We start from the raw sequence: 12,392 nt of genomic DNA, 5'->3' as shown, positions 1-12,392 counted from the left end.
GCTGCTTTTGACCAATATCTGCGAGGCAAAAAATTCATGACGCCTCACCTTTGTCTCTCAGGTATCTGATCGCTGTGTGGTGGCCTTGGTGCCCAAACAGATGTCCTCGTTCATCATTCCCTCCTCAGCCAGCTTCCCACGGAGTATCAGCAGATACGGTCAGCAATGTGAAACAATTACAGCCATCTAATCTAATATTCATCCATCTCACAGAAGCATGTTTTTTTTTAAAGGTAGACAAACCACTGTAACATTTGCAGATTTCATAAACAGTAAGACGCCTTTGATACTCAAAAGGGTCAAGTATGCTTGTTTTTTGTGATTTAAAGGGAAATAAACTTTAAAATTTAGTTTGTGTTTCTTTTTGTTTGCTTTTTTCAAAATATTTTTTAGCATTATTACCTGCAGGGTAGGCAAACTTTCTTTAACAAATATACTTTTATGTGATTATAAAGTCTCAATCCATATCTCATCTTCTTAGCTGGTTCATTTTAAGTTTATTTTGGAACATATTTTTTGCCATGTTGCCAACCTAGGTATGGATGTCCCATTCCGCTCCACCCCCACCAGCCCTGACAGCCCTCACTCCCGTGTGCCTATGCTCACTCCTGACCTGGAGAGTGGTGTCAAAGTTTGGCATTTAGTCAAGAACCACGACCATGGTGACCAGAAAGAGGGTGAACGCGGAAGCAAGATGGTGTCCGAGATCTACCTAACGAGACTGCTAGCAACTAAGGTGACACTTAAAAGATAAAGACACCATGTTCATTTTCTCCTACGCATGTGCTTTAATCTCTTATTTATTTGTAAAGACCTGAACATTGTGAATATTGTGATTAAATATACTATTCACAGCTAAACCTGCTACACTTTCATGCAACTAACATGATGTTCACCCTTTGCTTTTAAAAAAAAAAGCTATAATCATTAGCGAAAGCCCTGTGTACAGTTTTCAAGTCATTTACTGTGCAACATATTTGCTGTAGACCAATACAGCAATTACATGTTCTGTTGTGTGGTATCTATGGAAACAGCAAACTGGAATGGATTACATTTTTTTCAGCTTCTACTATGTTTCCTGTTATTTTTCTTAATCTGAACTTATCGTGCACCTATGCTGTAGATAAAGATATTAACAGCAGAAGCAAAAATACTGAACTGCTTCATGAAGTTTCTCTTCATGTTTTTTTACAGGGCACGTTACAGAAGTTTGTGGATGACCTGTTTGAGACTTTGTTCAGCACCGTGTGTCGAGGCACTGCTCTGCCTCTCGCCATCAAATATATGTTTGACTTCCTCGATGAGCAGGCAGACAGACATGGCATCCATGACATGGATGTTCGCCACACATGGAAGAGTAACTGGTGAGAAAAATGTCCCACTTAAGACATATTCAAAGCTTATTAAACAGCCAGGAATATATTCACCAACTCTCTTTCAATGTTTCCCTCATTTATCAACTAATACTTATACATGTTACCATTAGTTTTTTTTTTGTGTTTGGATACTGTCCATCATTTTGATTTACAACAGTGACTTGCTATAAATCTCATTAGTCATTTTATCAACTTAAAACCACATTATTAACGAATCATAACCTAGAGCCATGTTTGGAAAAGTCTATCTGAAATTTTAAATTAAATTTTACTAAAGGATATCAGCTCCATGTTGGAGGGGAATAATGATTAAAACTTGTTATTATTGGCTAAATGCAAGAGTATAACAGCTACACAATACAAATTGGTCTGATGTCAAATTATTTTTCAAGTTTGAAGACATTGATGTGGTGATGGTTTAATAAATGCTGATGAGCTACAACATACAATATATTTAAAAAATGAAGAAACTAAAGTCTTTCTGAGAAATAATTTACTGATTTCCAACTAGGTTTGGGTCAGACAAAAAAAAAAATCCATTGTTCCTAAACGAAGACCTATAATTAAGGCTGTCTCCCTTCAGAGCACATTCCAACCTCCACTGTGAATGTACCTGGTTTACACATTTCCTCACAGTATTAATTATAATTTTAGAATAACTAATTTAATAGGAATTTATTATTTACCTCATGCTTCAAGGATTTTCCTAGTTTTATGCTGTTCTTGGAAGTATCTTGTAGCTGTGGGACTTTACCAGAGCTCAAATATCCACCTACTTTTCATAACTAAAGTCAAGCATAAAAGTCAACATGGGATTAATTAAACTCAGATTCAAAAGGAGCTTTTGATGTTTGGCAAGTATTTAATTTCTCTTTGCAAACATGTCTTGCAGTGTTTACACTATGTCTTTAATTTTACTCTGTCAATATCTTTCCATATTTCCAGTCTCCCGCTGCGGTTCTGGGTGAATGTAATCAAAAATCCCCAGTTTGTGTTTGACATCCATAAAAGCAGCATCACGGACGCCTGCCTGTCAGTGGTGGCACAGACCTTTATGGACTCTTGCTCAACATCTGAACATCGTTTGGGCAAAGACTCGCCCTCCACCAAGCTGCTCTATGCCAAGGATATTCCGCACTATAAGAGCTGGGTGGAAAGGTAAATATAACACAAAAAAAGTAATTTGTGTTACACTTAAGCATGAAATGTTCAGGTTGGGACAAATTTGCCAATTTCACAGTAACATGAATGTAACCAACAATTTTAAACAAATGTACAACATGATCTACTTGCTTTTACATTAAAATGGGAAAGAAACTATTCTTCCTACTGCTCCTGAAATGACCCAACATATTAATTAAAACAGGTACAACAATGTTATCTAAACAATTTGATATTTTTATTTCGCTACAAACACATAAACAAAAATATAGTATGAAAACAAGCTACAGTTAGTAGCAGTTTTTGATTAATATTAAACTTTTTAGTGAATAAAGTATTTTTTTATTATGCTCCTTACAGAGTAAAACAGATTAGCATTTAGCTAGAAGGTTAAGCTATTGGCTGCTCCCGTTCTTGTTGCTTAGAAAAGACAAAGAAAATAAAGAAATTGACTTTCCAAAAAAAAGGAAAGTCGATTATATCTCTGTGCCAGTAATAAATTGTTTAAGAGAAATTTTATATTTCAGGTCTACAATATTTTACAAATCCATAATCCCTAATCATTTTTCACATTATCAAAATATTGCATGCTAGTTTGAGTCAGATGAGATAAAAACATTCTAATATTGTTTTCTATTTTCAAGAAGAAAAAACATCTATTTTTTATGAAGTACTCTCAACCTGGCAATTTGAGGGCCTTGTGGCAAAAGGTGCTGACATCAGTACTTCATATTGACAAAATAAATCTGCACTCCTGCACATTAAAGTTAAAATAGCCTTAATCAGTAGGAACAGTATGGCAAAACATTTTATGGTTTTTAAAATTTAACTTTTTAAAATATTATCCTGTTCCTTGATACTTCTAACAGACTCATGTCAAGTTTCAGTAAGTAGAACTGATGTAAAAATTAAGTAAATTAGATTACCTTTACAATAACTTGGTTTCACTTCTGAGCTAGTAGTCAGATTAAACAAGTTCAAGTGTTGACATTAATAAAATATTAACCTGCAGAACCAGGATTTCTCTAAATCTACAGATTTATTTATTTCCTGTTTGGTGTCAAGATCATTTTTATATGTCTTTCTGAAGCTTTAGAAGCAGTTAAATGTAACATTAACAATGTATGGGAATCAGCTAAGCTACTAATTCCTACAGTGTAAGAGCATCTTTCTTGAACACTCTTAAAAAAAATTAGAATTTTATTTTAATTCATCTATATAAACCGAAAGCCCAAACCTCTGAGTGACGCATGTCTTTATTTTTCTGCACAAACGTCTCTGATGTACATAATCCTTTATCCCTGAACATTCTCTGGATTTTTCACAACATCAGTCTGAATTCAAATGAGGAGAAAAGCTCCAGTATGCATGGCTGTGTCCTTGACACTGAGTCCGTGCGTGTGTGTATGTGTCCTCTCAGGTACTACGCTGACATCAACCGCCTACCTGCCATCAGTGATCAGGATATGAATGCCTATCTGGCTGAACAGGCTCGCCTCCACTCCAGTGAGTTCAACGTGCTCAGTGCCCTGCATGAGATCTACGCTTACGTCAGCAAGTACAGCCAAGAGGTGAGGCCCTGTCTAACATCACAAAGTGGAAACTGGCTTCAGATATTTGTTGGTCGACTGAAAGTACGATTTGCTCTACTGATTTATATGATCACGTTTTGTACGGAGAGTGGATTGTTCTGTTTACCTTACTGTTATGGGACTGTGAAGTTTTTGCCCAATTCTTTTTCTCTGCTTCAGCTTTTTCTGATCATTTTGTTTTTGTAATTAATTTGGGTTTACATCTTGGAACCTGTAGTGTTTTTGCTGATTCATCTGGCGCTCATAGTGTTGTTTCCAGTCAAACCAAGCCTTAGATATAGAAAAAAAAAGAAGCTGCACCAGCTGAAGCTGAATCATTTAGCATCTGAGGAGCCAATTATTTCCCATCACAAGTTGATGAAACCTGACTAGAGAATTAAAGTGAAACTTAAATATCTCAAAAACAACTTTCCAGTTGCCAGCTAGTAAAGACATAGCAGTTAATTGTGGCAGCTGGCTTATTATTTTTTTTCTTGAAAAAGTCAGAAACAATAAGACGAAGACTTTTGTATGTGGTCCCAAAATACAGTCAGATCCCATAAACTGGAATGAAATTAATCGTTTGATCAGTGCTTAATGTATTGGTTTGCATACTTAGATATGCTCAAAATTACAACCTAAAATTACCCACAGTTCATCAGTCCAAGCCTAAGACTTTACAAGTACTTCATTTGTATTTAATCCAAATAAATAAAACCGGAATGAATAATTTAAGCTCATATATATCTCCAAGTAAAGATAAACATACTGCTGCTAAATATTTTCATTTCAAACCCTACATGTGCAAATCAGATTCCTTCTGCTGACCGACAACACACATTGTGTCCTTGGTTACCTGGCTATTTCATCTTGTGTGTTTGTGTGCTTTTTCTTTTTCCTGTTCCAGATCATTGAGGCACTGGAGCAAGACGAACAAGCCCAGAAGCAGAAGCTGGCATACAAAATGGAGCAGATCATATTTGCCATGTCCCCAGAAAGTTGAGATATACACACCAAAACATAAAGAATTCCCAAGACAAATATGCATATGGTTTGTCCAAACTTTAGCGTTTAATACCACAAATCAAAGTGTAATGGAGGAGATTGAATATTTAACACACAAGCTCCTGGGATGTGGACACCAGCACTTCCATATGTGCATGTGTGATCATAATCACACGTACATATACAGCATACACAGAAAGATTGATCTAACTTACTGTGTAAACATACACACACATGAATACAAATGTACATACACAAACCACAGCAGTACATCCCGAAGCAAAGACTTTTACTACCAGTGTCACTTTCTTTTTTTTTTCCTGAAGAAACTCCAACAAGAAAACATTCAGCTTCTAAAACACTCAAACGGAGAGCAAAAGGATTTAGGCCATCATCAGTTGCAGATTTAACTGCCAATTCCTATCCACTGGGAAAATGGTTTGCCTCTGTAGTCGGTGCTTATACTAACTGTGTGCGAGGCACCAGCGTGAGCTCTGAAGAGAGCAGGACTTAATAAGAGAATGACTCAACGCTTAAGCCAGCGGAGGAGCTCGACAAAGACAGGAGCCAATTTAATGGGACGGCACGTCTGTTGAGACGTAACTCAAAGTACATTTTATGTCAAAGTTGAAGGACAGTTATTCATGTGACTGACTTGGAGTGACATTGCTATTTGTAGCCATTCTGAGCAGAGATGTGTGACTATGTGTTGTTAAGCCTTTGCTATGGGCTCTTAAAAGACGTGCCGTGTTATGTTTCACTCTGTGACGACTGTCTGAACTTCTAAACTCTGAAGCGAGTAAAATCTCCTAAGAGTCCCAGACTCAAAGACATCCTAACGCTACAATTTTTAATATATATGGAGATATTTTGGGCCCTCTTCCTGGGTTTTACTGCATCTCATGATTCATTTGAGTTAAATGCTCCTGTCGACGCTATTAATAAAACATGACATTGTACGGAAGAGATCTCATTTGAGATAGGACACTTTTACAGTGATCTATATGGCACTAATTCAGCCATTCAAAGATAAGTGGAGGCCAAAATGAACTGTTGCAGAAAGCATGATTAATGATGTTTTAAGCGTGATCGTGGATCAGATTAGCCTAAATTTGACTCATAGCACCCTACCCCCAACCCTTCCCTTCTCATCAGTTATTGTTTACATGAAGCGTAATACTTGAAATGCACCCGGTGTACAGGATATTAAGAACACCTGCAGCTCTTGTCAAGTAACTTGGATAGATTAAGTTAGATAAAGCCGTTGATGCATTATTGATTTTTTCCAATATGGTGTCTAACTTGAGCTTGACGTCGAACTGAATTGTGGATGAAAAGCTGAAATGGAGCAGTAGATTCGTGCAAAGCAGGTGTGCTTATATTTTGTAAACAGAGTGAATATTTAATTAATGAAATCTGTGTTTGGATCAGCTTTTGATCCGTTTCAAGTCTGTTTGTTGCGTCACAATGTGTTTCTGTGTTTCAGCCCACAGTGCCTTGAAAAAGTATTTGCCCTTTACAGTTTCTTCTGTGTTTGTTTTTGTATTACACTTAACTGTTTCAAATAATAAAGTTAAACATAAGCTTATTATAATAAAAAGCATAATTGAAAAAAATTTATTGCATTTGTTAGAATAAAACACTAGCTCTGTGAAAATATAGTTAGCTTCTGATTATGTTATGAATTACCTGTTTGTTGGTTCATTTTTACAAGCCACATCCTTGCCTACAGTTGAAATCATAAAAACTAAACCTTTCTGGCAACATGAAGTAGACTAAAAGTTCTCAAAAAGAACAAAAAAACAGAAACATAATGCCCAGTTTTATCGCCTACCCCAGTCCAGGGTGGGTATTTATTATTAAAAAATATGAGAAAGAGACTGGAATAAAATGGCATAAATGAGGTGCTTTCCAGTCACAAAGCACTTCTTATCATTCAGACTGGTGAGAGAAAGGTAGTACTTTTTTGAAGATTTGCATTCCTTTAATTCTGACATAAAACTAATACAATATTTAAGAAAAAACAAACAAACAAACAAAAACAACATTATTTTCACTGTAAAAATGTTGGTGGTAAAATGATGGACCAGGGATGGTCTCCAGCAGAAAATCCTGACAGAGAATGTGCTGCCATCAATTATTGACATTAAGCTCAAGCGCACTTGGGTTGTGCAGCAGAATGATTCAAAGCAAACCAACAAGTCCACCTCTGAGTTGCTCAAAAAAAATAATAATAATAATCTGGAGTGGCCTGGTCAGAGACTTTATTGAATAAAAATCCTGTGCCATGATCTTAGCCTATTCATGCTCGAAAATCCTCTAATATGTCTGCAGTAAATCAGTTTTCCAAAGAGTAGGTCATATTTTCTCAACACTTTAAAGATTCACTTCAAGTTATCCCAAATGCTAATATAACCAGCTATGAAGTTTGAAGAGCAATTAGTTTTTCACGTATGGCAAGGTTGGTTAAGTTTACAAACTGTGTTTTGTATTTAATCACTTTGTGTTTTTCTACTGTTAAAATCTGCTGGTTGATATATAAAAAAAAAAATATAAGTGTAAAAAACAGGATAAATCTGTAAGGGGCAAATATGTTATTTTAAGGCAACAATTTCATTTTGCTTTCTGTTTGACCTGGCTGCTTTAGTCTCAGCGCTGGTGTTGCTACAGTACACATTTCTAAACTTTCAGCCAATTACCATCATGAAGCAAGAAAAGTCTGCCTGCCTGATTCTGGGTTTTACTTTTGATTGTTTCACCCATTGTGATGATGCTAGAAGAAGACTTTTTGGTGCTTAAGGCTGTTTCATTAAGAAGCGCGCTCAGTCTTTTGCTGCCAGTTTTACCATTTCAGTATTTAGAGGAGATTTTACACTCCTCATGGGACCTTGATTCATGGAAAAATGTGTTAAAGATTAAAAAAAAAAAACAACAAAAAAAAAACAAATACATTTCATGTTAAGTGTTAAAATATTATGGAATCCATTTGTTCCATGTGAACAAAGCGATAATTTATAAATGTGTTGTGCAATAAACTGTCATGTTTAAACTAATTTTTTTTAAACAATATATAACTGTATAAATACTGTACATAAAAACACTCCTATTTTGCAAGTAAAAGATTCACTTTTTACTGTTGTTATACATTAAAAGCGCAGCTGATGAAAATTCTTTTTGTTTCATTGCTTCAGTTATTGGTGCAGTCTGTGTTGCACAATGGAGGGACGGGTGACATTTTGTTTCCTTTCAAGAGGTTCATAACACTTTCTGTTTCTTTCTTTTTTTAATGCTCGCAACTTTACCAATGATTGAAATGGTGAAATTTGTGAAAAATAATCACTTCTTCAATACAGTAGAAAGGTATTCTAGGTGCTATTTTCGTGCTATTCCCAAATAAACCTGGAGAGATTCATTTTTGCCTCTGTTTAAAACAAGTAAAAAGTCAGAAGATTCTTATTTTTTGTGAAACATTCATAGTGCAGTCATATGTAAATCAAAAAACTATTTGTTAAAAATAAAAACACACTTTTCTGGTCAAAATTCTGCCGCTTCAGCTGTGCGCTGTGAGGTAATTTTAAAGTCAATGTGAGCTCTGCCACATATAACAGGATAATCTATTGTTACTGTGTTAGACCATCATTAGCATCCTAATTTAATAGAAAACTCATATTGAACTTTCATGGGAAAGTGGCCAAATGCAAGACAGAGTTGACCTGAAACCCCCAGGAGCGCATCTATCATTTAGTGATTATAAGTTTACGCTTTGCACAACTAATTTTCCCTGAGAATAACTAAACTAATAACATATCAGACACATAACTTTAACACTCATGAATCTCTTAACAGAAGTAGCCAATTAGTTCAGTTTCAGTTTCAAAATTAAAATTTATTTTTTTCCTATGAGAACTCAAAGAAAATACAAATATATTTACTGTAAAGCAAATGAAACGATGCAAAACTTAGATTATAGGATATCCACATTTGGCAGGAATTTACTTGTGCATTTGGTTAGACTTAAATGCACGTGTTGTTTTTATGTAAAGCCCACCAAAAGAAAGGGCCATTCTATTTTCAGATCAAACACAAGTAAAGCCTTTATTGAACAATCATTTTCAACTTGTTTATTCTTCTTTGGCGATGGGAAGGCAAACAAAGACTAACTCATTGGATGATGACAAACTGCTCTCTCATTCTTTATGTGGGAAATTGAGGTTTTCAGGAAGTGCCTTAATGTGGTGGACTGGGGAAACAAATCATTTTGAGCTCAAATACCAAAATCCATTTCCTCTGAAAGTTTAGAACACCTCAGAAGACAAGTGAAAATTTATCTTAAATGCAGAAATGTGTGCCTACTGAAAGGTATGTTCATGTGCAGTACAGCATACCCAGCCAATGCGTGGTTGGGCTCGTTTTAAATGAGATTCAGCATCAATGCAGCATGCCACAAAGGCGATCAGCCGGTGGCTCTGCTGAGAAAGCACCGGTTGCTTTAATAGCTGCCTTCAGCTTATCTGTATCATTGGCTGTGGTTTTGTTTAATCTATCGCTTGACAATGACTGATCATTTCTCTATGGGTTTTGGGCCAGCGAGAGTTTGCTAGCAAGTTACATTAGTTAAACCACGTTTTGGTACTTTTAGTACTATGTCCTTCTGGAAATGAAATTAAATGAGCATCTCCATAAAGCTTGGTCACAGAGAAAGAAGTGCTCCGGGTAGAAAACAATGAAGACTTTAGACTTTACATGCATTTAAAAAGAAGACTTTGTACGATGATGTAATACATCAAATTCACCTTAAAACCAGGAAAGATGTTTTCTCTCTGGTTTACCTCAGTCATTGTCAAGTTTTTTTTTTTTGTGTAGCACATTTCAGCTACAAGGCAGTTAAAAGTGCTTCACACCACCAATTGTGAAGCAAGCAATAAAAGTAACATTTGTCAAATAACTTCATCCAAATCCTCAAGCAAATATACATCAAATACATCGATAAATCATTGAGTTATTATGAATCAAAGCAGCTCTAAACAGGTGGGGTTTTAGCCTCTATTTAAAGGAACTCAGTGTTTCGTCTGTTTGCAGGTTTTCTGGATGTTTGTTCTTTAACAGGTCTTTAATTTATCTTGGTGCTAAGCTACTCTGTGATTTAAACACTAAGAGAAGGTTGGCATAGTTCATCCCTTGTGAATTTCCCCAAATTCCTGAATCAGCTTGGGTTCACAGCCTTAGCAAGACTGTGGTTATCACTGTAACTCCTGCACCTTTTTTATGGCACACATGTCAGTATAGGTAGAGATATATAGTGTATAAGGTTGTTTTATGCAATTTTGTGGGTTTTTTCTATGGGAATAGATATGGAAAATAGTCAACTGGCTATAATTGTATGTATTCACCAGTAAATGTTCTTTAATTCGTATTGTAACTTGAACATCAACACTTTTTCTTCCACCAAATCTTCCATTGTTGTACTTGGAACAATTAGGATTTTTAGGACCTGCCTTTTGTAGCTTATCCTCCTTAGGCTTTGGCTTTCCTTTGGATAATTTTCACATCACCTGCATTTCTTCTGGTTTACATGAGAAATTTTATGAGAAACTGAATTTTAGGCTTTGAGTTACTGCAAGCCATAATTATTCAAATTAATGGAAATATAATTTTTTGGAATCAATGTGAGCTCTCCAGTATTAGAAAACTATTTCATGCAACTGACGACTGATCCTGAAAACAAACTGAGCTCTTGAAGCAAATAGGTCTAGAGACCTGCCACATGAAAAAAAACAATACTGAGACAATATTTGGTACGGCATGTGAGCAGCATATAGAGGCTCCTCAGCACTTGCCATAGGGAACAGGAATTCATTATTTATGTGCAACCCTCAGGGTTCTGTGGCAAGCAGAGCAGACAAAGACGGGGGGCCAAGGAGGGCTATGTGAACCGACAGCCTTCCCCACCCGTACCTGTCAGATTCAAGTTGGGTGTCAACAGTGTGTGGAAGGGTCTTCTGTACAGTTGCCAGGCTCTCACCTCTCGCCTTGACTCTTCTCACTCTTAACCTGTCAGAGCACCAACACTCTGCAGCCAACAATTCCCTCTCGCTTACCTCCGTTGCACACACAAACCCAGGAAGGAGGATGATTAGGACTCAGATCGTTTCCACTGACAGCTGAAAAACCTGCAGGACATGTTCCTGATAGACTCTGTCCGGTTGAGAACAGAGAAGTTTATGGAGCTTCTACACCCTTCGGAAATGATTCTCCTTTCAAATTGTGGCAGGTGTCATAATATCTTACTCTGCCTTGACCCATGACTGATGTGATTACATTATATATGATGTGATGTCAAGTAACGTAATGGTGTAAGGCTTCCTTTCTGTGGACTCTCCAGTTTTCTCAGTGCTGAGCATTAGAACCTCTCCTCCCTGATCAGAATATTTCATTTGGTGGGAAACAGTTCTTATGCGCAGACTGCAGATCTTGAAGAATAATTCAAACTGTGAGTTTATCTGTGGAATGAATACTGAACTGAAAAATCCCTGGACTTTCAACTCACAAACAAATGTATAAACAAGAGTGGACTTGGCATCTTTGCACACTGAAGTCGCAGTGAAAGAATAAATAGATCTCTTTACACAATATATGAAAATGTGGACAAAACAAAAGTGATCAAGTAGACTATTGGTGTTATAACCACATGCTAGCTAATGGCAAATGTTTCACATTTGAAACAATTTACTCCTTTTTTAATAACTGATGGTAGAAACACCTTTACATAAGAGATGGTAAATACAGCACAATCAAGCTTTAATTTCCTGAAACTTTGCTGGAGCTTTCAGCAGGTCAACAAACATAAGTCTCCTGCTGCTTCAGTTAAATACATCAAGCATTACCAGAATATACCCACACACATCCATAGTTTGCTCTCACTAAGCAACAAGTAGCTAAATACATAAGGAGGTAAATCCCTAATTATTTCTCAGAATGAATCACATATTGATAACAACTAGCCGTAATCAGTAAGAAGTGCACACCAGTCTACTGAGGCCATCTTCTGGCCAAACTTATCATAGCAAGCAAGAATTGAAAACAAAGAAAGAAATGATGAAAATTATTTATTTATAGCTCATTTCAGTTTAAGGTAAGCAAAGTTAGAGAGCTAGAGAAACATGATGCAGGAAAGGGAGTAATGGCTGAAGGTCAGCTGCTTGAAGATATGCGTTTGTTTCTTGTGTGTATGCATGTGTAGGTGTGTGTGTGTGTGTGTGTGTGTGTGTGTGTGTGTGTG

General features: G+C 36.4%; 1 protein-coding gene and 1 long non-coding RNA gene across 2 annotated transcripts in view; one reads left to right on the top strand and one right to left on the bottom strand.

Annotated features, from left to right (window-relative positions):
- LOC103134711 (plexin-A2) overlaps positions 1-6,323 on the top strand; it is an 83,269-nt gene extending 76,946 nt beyond the window's left edge. Inside the window, exons 26-31 of the mRNA XM_016668988.1 lie at positions 62-158; positions 537-736; positions 1,195-1,364; positions 2,322-2,534; positions 3,958-4,108; positions 5,016-6,323. Coding sequence (XP_016524474.1) covers positions 62-158; positions 537-736; positions 1,195-1,364; positions 2,322-2,534; positions 3,958-4,108; positions 5,016-5,111 — 927 coding nt within the window. The 3' untranslated portion in view covers positions 5,112-6,323. The remainder of the gene's footprint in view (positions 1-61; positions 159-536; positions 737-1,194; positions 1,365-2,321; positions 2,535-3,957; positions 4,109-5,015) is intronic.
- A 462-nt stretch (positions 6,324-6,785) lies between these two features.
- On the bottom strand, positions 6,786-8,581 carry LOC107835677 (uncharacterized). The gene is made up of 2 exons (XR_001661491.1): positions 7,629-8,581; positions 6,786-7,240 (listed from the first exon to the last, which is right to left on the bottom strand). It is a non-coding gene; the product is annotated as an uncharacterized LOC107835677 (long non-coding RNA).
- Positions 8,582-12,392: the final 3,811 nt, after the last annotated feature.

The sequence above is a fragment of the Poecilia formosa genome, unplaced genomic scaffold (assembly GCF_000485575.1).
Source record: "Poecilia formosa unplaced genomic scaffold, Poecilia_formosa-5.1.2 Scaffold18, whole genome shotgun sequence".
Classification (NCBI taxonomy): Eukaryota; Metazoa; Chordata; class Actinopteri; order Cyprinodontiformes; family Poeciliidae; genus Poecilia; species Poecilia formosa.
The sequence above is the reverse complement of the archived record's forward strand: the minus strand, read 5'-3'. Positions and strand labels throughout refer to the sequence as shown.